The sequence below is a fragment of the Trachymyrmex septentrionalis genome, unplaced genomic scaffold, assembly GCF_001594115.1.
Source record: "Trachymyrmex septentrionalis isolate Tsep2-gDNA-1 unplaced genomic scaffold, Tsep1.0 scaffold110, whole genome shotgun sequence".
Classification (NCBI taxonomy): domain Eukaryota; kingdom Metazoa; phylum Arthropoda; class Insecta; order Hymenoptera; family Formicidae; genus Trachymyrmex; species Trachymyrmex septentrionalis.
Window position 1 is genome coordinate 125915 of NW_017304229.1, and position 10697 is coordinate 136611.

The 10697-nt window shown below is 31.8% G+C and overlaps 1 protein-coding gene across 3 annotated transcripts in view; it reads left to right on the forward strand.

Moving 5' to 3' along the window:
• Positions 1–10697, forward strand: part of LOC108751249 — a 15244-nt gene that overhangs the window by 1079 nt on the left and 3468 nt on the right. The window contains exons 2-7 of one of the 3 annotated variants that reach the window (XM_018491352.1): positions 552–773; positions 1949–2146; positions 3820–3942; positions 4128–7795; positions 8660–8897; positions 10060–10237. In XM_018491352.1, the coding sequence (XP_018346854.1) occupies positions 583–773; positions 1949–2146; positions 3820–3942; positions 4128–7795; positions 8660–8897; positions 10060–10237 (4596 nt within the window). In that variant the 5' untranslated portion in view covers positions 552–582. Of the gene's footprint in view, positions 1–551; positions 774–1948; positions 2147–3819; positions 3943–4127; positions 7796–8659; positions 8898–10059; positions 10238–10697 lie in introns of those variants that run through there. The other 2 variants (XM_018491338.1, XM_018491344.1) reach the window with 2 other exon arrangements.

Genomic DNA, 10697 nt, shown 5'->3' on the forward strand with positions numbered 1-10697 from the left:
AGAGGAATTATGTATTTAACTATTGATGAATAAAAGCATCTTACAATTTACTTCAAGTTAACTGAATTTTTTCTAAATACTATCTGTTTATGTTTATTTTTTAAATTATTTTTAAGTTATTTTTTATGTTTATAATTTTTTTTTAAATTAATAAACGATTTATTAAGATAATTTCTATAATGGTTGAAACTGGATATTAGGTACTTAAATATTGTTTTCATGAATTTATATACTACATATGTAGTCATTTGAACTGTGCGCCAAATTGATTTTTCAGACTTAGAAATGCAACTAAACTGTAGTAATATAAATTAAATTAACAAGCTTAAATTTAATAATTTGATACGCACAATTGATATCATTTTAAGATCTTAATGTACTGAAAATCTGTAAATAAATTTAAATAATTGTTTTAGTTATTAGAGAATACATGTCTTATAACTGTTGTAAAGAAAGATTGCTTTAGAAATTGACTGATAGAATTGTTTATTTATACAACATATACATATACTTATGTGTAATATAAAATGTGTATTATGTAATTTTTAAAGGCAAATAAATATGAGTCAGTAAATATGCCTCATGGCTGGAGGCAGGAACAACAGCGAGCAAAATGGAAATTTAGACAAAATACATCAGTGGCGATGCCACAATAGTAATTTTTCTAGAACGCTTGAACTGTCTCTGAGTGATGAATTCAAGAAACGGAAGAGTGCGGAACAACATCGCACTATTGTCAAAAATATTAGCCTCTTGCAAGATAGTATTCTGAGGTAAGAAAACATTAAATGTTCTAATTTAACAAAATTTAACATATTGATTATGCTATAAAGCGTATAATAAAAAAAAGCATTTGAAATTTTTTTAATGTCATGAAATACAGTATACATTAGATTATCTGATATACATATACTAGCGCAATTTAAAATTATTCATATTTGATTGAAATATTCTACAGGATGTTTATAAAGTCTCACCCAGGTCATATATCTCAGAAACGGCTTTAGATATGGAAAAATGTTTCAAACAAAAATTATAGGACATTAAGGAGGACTTTTAACGAAAATATGGACTTGACCTTGAGTGATCTTCTCAAGGTTAAGTCAATGTGACCCTTATTTTAAATGAAATCCTTCATTTTTTTATTGCATACTCTTGTAGCTTACCTCGAGAACTTTTCAAAATACTATAATAAAATATTTTTTCTTTAAGTGCTTTTTGTGTTATGGGGATTAAAAGTTACAGTTCCGCCGGTATTAGCATTACCCAAGCATTAAATTTAATTTAGCTAAAAATTCTCATTTTACGTAAAAATGAAAATAAGAGATACACTCATCATGGCCTTGATCTTGACAAATGTTATCCAGGTCATGATCCTGAAAAAGATTCAGATTTTTAGCCGTTGGTTGGACACTTTGAGTAATGCTTATACCGGCGGTACTGTAACTTTCAAACTCCAAAAGAGTATTTAACGAAAAAATATTTTATTATAATGTTATAGTTTTGAAAAACTCTTGAGGTAAGCTACAAGAATATGCAATAAAAAATGAGAAATATCATTTAAAAAAACAACAGTTACATTGACCTACCCTTGAGAAAGTCACTCAAGGTCAAGTCGATATTTTATATGTCCCCCTTAATGTATCATAACCTTTATCTAAAATATTTTTCTACATTTAAAGCCATTTCCGAGATATATGGCCTGGGTGTAACTTTATAGACACCTTATATAGACACACATATTGTGTAGGTGTGTGTATTAATTCTTTAATTCATTTTATTTCACTCAATCCTTTTTTGCACAATTTTATCTTTTATTTTTTTTGTGGAATTAATGTAATTTCTAACTATTTTACATATGCGAAAAAATAAAATTGATACTACCTCTAAAAAGAAGCAAATGCATTAGAACTTAAAAGAACAATGCAATAATTCTCTTTTATTATAGAATATTTACGGATTCCTTGCATTGTGATCTGAATATAATATATGGTTACAAAATAATACATATAAATGAGTGTATTGTTAGAACAAGATCGCCATACTTGTATCAAGTTCTCAAACCTTATTTCGTTTACACTAACAAAACGATCCATTGCATTCTTGATAAAGCCGAACTTTTTCATCAGATTGAAAGTTTTATAAGGTATTGCAGTACTGTATTAATTACCGGTATATAAAAATTATATAGCAAAAATATCATCGAGAAGAGATATTTTCGTTATTTACATCTGTCTGCATGCGTTTTATCTAATATAGCTTTGCAAAATGAGACAATTAAAATATAATTTATTGGAAACAATTGGAAACAAGACCGTCAATATAAATATTATAATTTTAAATCACAACGCCAACGCGGTCAGAGTGTTAAGATGTTGAACTACTATCTTAATATACATTCAATTAAATTGAATTAATATTTCAGACATACATTGAGAGCCGATGAAATTATCGGATTCACACAATCAATCTGAAACAAATAATCCCCCCAAATTCTCCCAAATCTTAAAAAACTGGCGTTGTGATTTAAAATTAAAATATAATTCTTTTCATGCTTTTTTTGTCTAGATAAATTATGTTTCTATTTATTTTTTTATTTTTACACAAGATCGTACATTTTTACGTCTAATTCTTTCTTGAACAGGCAGCAACTAAATACTTAGATATATATTGATTGGTGTATGCTTCAAAATCTTTTATCATTTTCTGTTTTACAGTAACAAATAAAATCATTTTCTCAATATTTTTATTAACATAAGATCTCCATTTTCCGGGAACAGTCTCTGGTATGCATCTCCGAGCAAAGTTGGTCCCCAAAATGTCTAGTTTTCCAGGAATTTGTCATTTTTTACTTATTAGCATAGAAACAATCATTATAATTTGTTTTAATGATAAACAGTAGCAACATATGCCCAGTATTATAATTCTGTGATTATTGCCTGAATAGATAGCTTGTATCTACTGATTTTCCTTTATTAAAAAAAATAATTTTGTTATTATTGATGTTCTGATCTATCAATAATTCTTTTATTGACAATGCATTGCTTATTAGTTGAATCGATAAAATGAACAGTTAAAAAATATAATTACACAATGTCTTTGGTTCTATCCCATGTATATTATCTTTGGCCTACTCATACTTCCTTTTTCCTTGGATATTCGATTGTAGTTCTTCCTTATTTCATTGTATAGTAAAACAGTTTTTATAAGCTATTGACAGTAATTTATAGAATAACAGATGAAAACATTTTTAATACTATAAATTTCAGTTTATTTATACATATGTTAGTACCGTTTGTTAAGCAAAATGAAACAATATATTAAATAGCGCTTTAATTTTACGATTACCTTTTTTTCGTATGGCAGCATATTTCGCAAACAAATTGAAAACTGTCCTCAGATTCAATAAAAAAAAATGTGGTAATCTTATATTAACATAGCTTAAGATTATTTGTCAAGTATATGGATATTTATTTTAAGTAAAATAAGAATAAATGCTTCGTATGCAACACGTTATATCATTTTTTTTCTATTAAAAAAAAAAAGATCTTTTGCACTGAGTGTTATGCAAGAGATTTTAGAGATGTAGTTATATTTATTGTAAACATGTATGAATTTGTTGTGCACGTACTTACCTTTTAATCCACACATTAAGCATGTTAAACTATTTCTGTCATATTAATTGAAATTTTATATCTATTGCTTAAATTTTTTTTATAATTATATTAAAATAAACGGCGTACATATGTGCATGTTATATATTTATTTAATTTACGTTGTCCTCTATTAATATTAATCATACTTATTTATGGATTGCAGGCTTCTGTACAGTAACCTGGACTTTACTCAAGAAGAACAATTGTTGGTGAAAATAATTTTGAGTACAAATTATAAATGTCAATCTTTAAATGAATTTAATATCAATACATATTATAATAATAGGTTAGATTTATTAATAAATTATATTATATTATATTATATTTTAGATTTTATTATATTTGTTCAGCCTTTGATTTTAAAGTAATAGTTTTTAATTAATTTAAATTTTTCGTGTTTTCTTTTGTTAAATTACTTATTTTACAAATCAGTTTTCTTTATCGCATTTTATAGATTTGTATTATTTACAGGATATGCGAGAAGTGTCTGACGTTGAATTGTAACATACATCAGCATTTTCAGGATTATGCTATAGCGAATGCAAGTCCTGCTGCATCAGAAATGGCTGACTCTGGTTTGGAGACAGGTTCAATAAGTCCACACGATAATACGACATCAGAGAATTCGAGCACGGACTTGACACAAGCGGCAGAATATGCTTCTGCTAATGATGATGATGATTTGAATCGAATATGTGCTGAGCAAATACGCAACAAGAGCGATCATAAGACACTTTCGTTATACAATGATCACTGCAAGTCACTCAATAATAGTAATTATCATGAAAAGAACACAATCCAATCAGTGTCGAATGATCATAGTATAGCATACTCATCTCTAGAAACAGATCATCAGCTTACAGACAGGACGGAAAACGTTCAGGAGAAGCTAAATGCCGAAGAGATTCTTCAGTACGAAAGTCGTATGTTAAATGAACCATTCTATGAATCGGATTGTGGCAGCGATGAAAACGAATCTTTTGAATTTATCGAGCCCATTTCTTTTGCGATTGATAAAGAAATTTCTACAAAGTGTAAATTAGAATGGAAAACACAGTCTGAGACCGAGGACTCGAAAAGCATAACAGCTGAAACGAGCGGAGAATCCGATCATTCTCGTTTGACCAATGCAACTAGTCGTAACAATTCTTCCACAAGCGGTTATTACTTTATCGATGCATCTACTTTGAATGACGAAGTGGATATTGTGTCTACTAATGTAACAAAGAACCAGTACGGCAATGATAGTACATCATCATATTTAACATTTTCCTCAAATTATACGGATTGTACGGTGAACAAATCAGCTAATGCAGTAGAAGAACAATCGTGTAAGTTTACACCACTTAAGACATCGTCTTTACAGACTGGTCATGAACGAGTGGCAGAATTTGAAAGAGAATTGAAACTCACCGAATACTTGCAACCATTCCCAGAATCGCGTAAAATAAAACGGATAGAGGCATCAGATTCTGCATCAGAGGAAAAGATAGAGACGAATAAACCGACAGAGAAAGAGTCATTGGCTGTAGAGATCAAAGAGGCGGACAGTGGGGAGAGCGCACATCCTTCCCCGTGTCCTGATAATAATACGAAATTAAATAATCAAGAAGAGAAAACAGAAACGTCAAATATAAATAAACACGAGACAACAGGAAATGAAAATGAGAAAGTCACGAGTGCCACTGACGACAAGCGACCATCGCTTATCAGAAGAAATACGTTCGAACTTGATTCTACCGATGAGAAATTATCTGTTTTGAGACAAGAGTATGAACGTATGCAAGGTAGCCTTGTTTTTCAAAGCGCCATTCCACAATACTCTGGACACCGTGTAGACGGAGATTCCATTTGCAACGTACCTTCCGATTCTGTAGTTCCTTCGATTACTGAACCATCGATTACGTTTACACCTGATGTACAAATCGCCATTAATACTCAGCATTCGATGTCATATTTATTAGACAGTCGTGAGTATGAGATTAATCAAACGCAAACACAAACCAATTATTTACGATCCAGTCTCAGTAAGTCTTGCGCGGTTTATCCAGTTATTAAAAGTGCCAGCGACAAATCTATCATGAATTGTAGCATGGATTCGGACGATGCATCGAATCATTGTAGTAATAGCTTGCCAATTACCTTAGACTCTATCTTAGAGAAAGGTGATCGAACGGGGTCTGTAAAGAGAAATAAACGAGATGAAGCTACTCCGATCATTTCTGGTGGTGTTAGCACTTCGGATTATTCGAAATCTTCCGATAGTCCTACAGTGCGACGCAAAACAGAATCCACACCAATTGTGTCGGGTGGCTCCGTGATCATGAACAAACCTGAAATCAAAATTAAATCCTCTAGAATGTCTTCCTCTATGACTGCCTGGATAGTTGACATGAGTGATTGTAATAAGGAAGAATCCAAATCTCAAAACAATTCACGAAGCATGTCACAAAGCTTTTCCACTTCCGAAAGAAAACTCAAACAAAAGTCGAGTAATTGTGAAAAACATGGTAGTTTAGGTTTTTTTGTCAACCTAAAGGATGTGAACGATGATGAACCCAACAAACGTGATCACTCACTTGAGAGGAAGGAACATGATAGTAACGACAAACCTTATTGCGAATTTTATGTAGATATTTCTGACAAGAATAATAGTGGTAAAATCAAGTCATCCGAGAAACAAAACGCAGACGCGAAAAACAATATTTCTAACGAAGGTGAGAAGAAAAACATCTTTTCAATGTTTATCAATTTGAATGATACGCGCGAGACTGGAGATACTGTAGTTATAGCTCCGACGCATAGGCGAAGCTTTTCGACTATACCTAATAAGTTAACGGATATTAAGACAGATGATAGTAGCTCTAGAGATAACAGTAACGCAGGAGATAACCAGTTGCCGCAAGAACAAAAGAAAGAAAAAACGAAGCCTAGCGTCTTTATGTTTATAGAATCCGATTCTCCCGTGGTGAGAAGACGGACGCTGTCTACTTCGCGACCAACGCTTAAGCGGCACTCGTGGAATGTTGATAAAACGCTACCGATAAATAATAGTAATGGCTGCGTAGCAAAAGAGCTTATGTTTAGAAGAGAACACAAACGTGCACACAGTATATCGATGGATAGTCGTGGCATTACAAAACAATCCCAAACTAAGACGAGTTCGTCTAGTCACTCGCTAAGCGATGCGACTAAAGCGGATTCTTACAACCATAAAAGTTTTAAGACACTACAGGAACGTGAGAACAACTCAAACAATATGGACACATCGTCCGAGGATGTATTCGAATTTGACGTAAAGGATACTCCACCAAATTCTCATGTTGAGATCGCAAATGAACAACTGCGCGTGAATCATCACGAATACAAAAATATAATTTCCGGTCAAATGGAGAATTTGGAAATCAATGAGGTGAAAGCGTATGAGGATGATCTTTCGGAGATCTCTGCTTGGGAAAAGACTTGTACAGAGAGCACAGAAGGTCACACTCGTAAAAGTGAAACATTTGATATCAGCAGTGGCAGCGGGCCTTCCCCAGATAGTGATAACCATTATTACGAATTTACTGATTTACTAAAGTCAGGTGTTAATGATAGATCGCAACTAGTTGCTGCAACAGGAAATAGCAGTAAGATATCGGAAACTTGCAAATCATTGAGTGAAACTATAAAAAAAATCGAATGCGAATTGAAGGAGCCAGAATATAACGATGCAGATCGCACATACGATTGCCATGTGTTGAAGAAAACCGAGAAGTTATCCAGTCGTAATTTAAACAATTTGCATTCAGATTCTGATAAAACAAATACTTCCAATTTTGTACGTCTGTCGGATTTGGATAAAACGCCAACGGCTAATCATGCGTCGGATATGCTAACAGTGAAGGATGACAGAAGCACGTATCGTATGAGCAACAGTATTCCGGAAACATCGTGGATAGAGAGCAAATTGACGATAACAAGGAATAGTGGCCCAATTAAACCAGTTTCTAAGAAGCTCGCTTCCGTTATGAGCACGTCGCTTCCATCCAAACAAAAGTCTCCATTAGAAGATTTGACCGGTGATTGCGAAGCCGAAGGGATTATTTCCGAATCTGATCTTAGCAGCATGCAAAGCAGTATGGGACGTTCTGGAGCGGGTATGTGTATCGTTTAGAATTTGAATCGATATGAACAGTAGCGTAGCAAAAATTATAAAGCTTTAACCCTTAAACAACACATATAGTAGGACATTATTCGTGTCCGTACGTTTTTCATTGGTCTCTTTTCTGTTCCTGCACTAGACTGCACTGGAATTCTCTTTCTTGCTTTCGATAAGTATATATACAATATATTGTACATATCTCATTTTTAATTCCAAAAGTGTACACTAGTTCAGTTACAGAAAAGACCTATAATAATTTTCTTTTTCTGATGCAGAAAGTAATTTTTATAATTTTTCTACATTTTTTTTCCAATATCTACATAACAGAATAATTTAGTAGAGACCTTAAGGAATATATGTAAATTTTAAAAGAATTTTTCGAGCACTTTAAGAGTCTCAAAATTAGGTCTGACACAAATGACTCATGTGTGCCGTTTAAACGTACTGAAAATATGTGTGCCATTTAAGGATTAATCATAGGCAGGGCGTTCCAGATCTATCGCACCACCTGCTAATGGCAGATTCCAGAAGTCATTTTGAAAGTTATATACCAAAATATCGAAGCTATAATAGTTTTTGAATTATAAGCATTTAAAAGTAGCGAATTATATCGCCTAAAGTTCGCATATTTAGGTATGGTTAACATTTCGTTCCACAGTATAACGCAAAAATGACATTCACATTTAAATGCGTAAACTACGGTGCGGTAGGTGACGGGACACCCTGTATAATTTAATAATCAATTTTTTCATCTCTTTATTATAATGTGACAAAATCTTTCAATTTCAACATTAGAAAGGCTGCGACTATATTTAAAAACAAAATAACATTTTTCTTTAAAAAAAAATGCTGATTACAGAAGGTAGCACGGAAGAAACTGAAACATCAAGCATAGCTGGTGCAAAACCATACAATAGACTAGGTGAGGATTTGTTAAGGATGTTTTTGGAAGAAATCAATCCTGATGTTACAATAGATGTAGCTGGCCAGCATATAAGAGCACATAAATGTATATTAAGTTCTCGTTGCCAATATTTTGCCGCAATTTTAAGTGGCGGATGGATCGAAAGTGCGGGCAATGTTATTTCTCTACAAGGGTATGCATTCAGACATAAACATATAGCATTTTCTAAAAGATTGTGTAAACTACGACAGTGTTTGCAAAGATTTGCACATTTCGGGCTGATTTTAGCAAGCGCCTCCCATCACCGCTCGAGGCTCGGCGGTCGAACTGCCAAGCGCTCATGTGACGCTCTGGCTCAGGAAACGTCCCTTACCAGAAATATACTAGCACATCTTCCGCCAAATTATTATTGAAACATGTTTTTTATTAAATAATTTATTTCTATTAACATAAAATTTTCTATTGTTAATTTATTCATTGTTCTTTAATGATATACTTATATCTTAACGTAGTTTTCTAATACATTACATAATTATGCTAACGTACATTTCGACAATAGCTTTCCATATCACTCGTGAGGTACTATCGTAAGATGCGTTTTTTTTTTAATATGATTTCCCCAGTAGGCCTATTCCACAAAAAGAAGAATTAAATACTAGAATGTGGCTTGACAAAAAAGCCAAATTATATATCGTATTATACGATATATAATTCAGATTTTTCTTTTCAATTCTTCTTTTTGTGGAATAAGCCTACTGGGGAAACCACATTAAAAAAAAACGCATCTTATTTCACGGGTGATGTGGAAAAATATTGTCGAAATGTACGTTAGCATAATTATGTAATGTAGAAAACTACATTAAGATATAAGTATATCATTAAGGAACAATGAATAAATTAGCAATAGAAATTTTTTTGTTAATAGAAATAAGTTATTTAATAAAAAAAACATGTTTCAATAATAATTTAGCGGAAGATGCGCTCTCAGTATATTTCTAGTATACAAGGACGCTCCTGAGCCAGAGCGTCACGTGGGCGCTCGCGGCTCGGCCGCCGAGCCTTCGAGCGATGGGGATCGCTCACCGAAATCAGCCTGAAATGTGCAATCTTTGCGAACACTGAATTACGATAAAGAGTTGTTATTTATACATTTCATACTCGATATGTTTAATATTTAAAAAATATATTGTATATAACACACATATTGTATATAACACATTTTATTATTGGATATATTTACATGAATGTATTTTTGAATGTATTATTTTAACATTATGAATCTATTTGATATTTTTTTTTATTAATATTATACTTCTTTATATTTCTTAATATTTTTAATATTTCTTTTATTTTAGGTATTCCTATAATGCAGTTCATTTTGCATTATGTCATATCTACAGTGGAGAAAGTAATATACCGGATTCTATAAGTATTGTTGAACTAGCTACATTAGCAGATATGTTGTGTTTAGAAGGTCTTAAAGAAGTTATAGGATATACACTTAAGCTGAAGTATTGTCACCTGTTTCATAAGGTAAATATATAAATTTAAAAAAATGTTTCTATCTCAATAAAGAAATTAATAACAATATGTGGTGCTATATAAAATATGCAGTTGATTATAATTGGAAACTTAATAATAATCTATTTATAATATTCCAAGAAAATTCATGTCATATCTATTTTCATTGATTTATTTGGTCTTTAACATATAATCTTTTATATGTTAATATAATCTAATATATATATATATATATATTAGGTGTAATAAAAAGTCATCGCGTATTTTTAAAAGACATCTATCAGTAAAAACCGCAATTACTTTTTTACCAACAATATAAATATATCTTGATAGAGTAAAGTTTCAGCTTTAAAAATCTCTTTTTTAAATTATACGATACGACAATTTTTAATGGAGTTATGAGCAATTAAAGTCAAAATAATTCTTTTATTTAATCCGCGATAACTCAGTAATCAAAAGTCGTAGGAATATT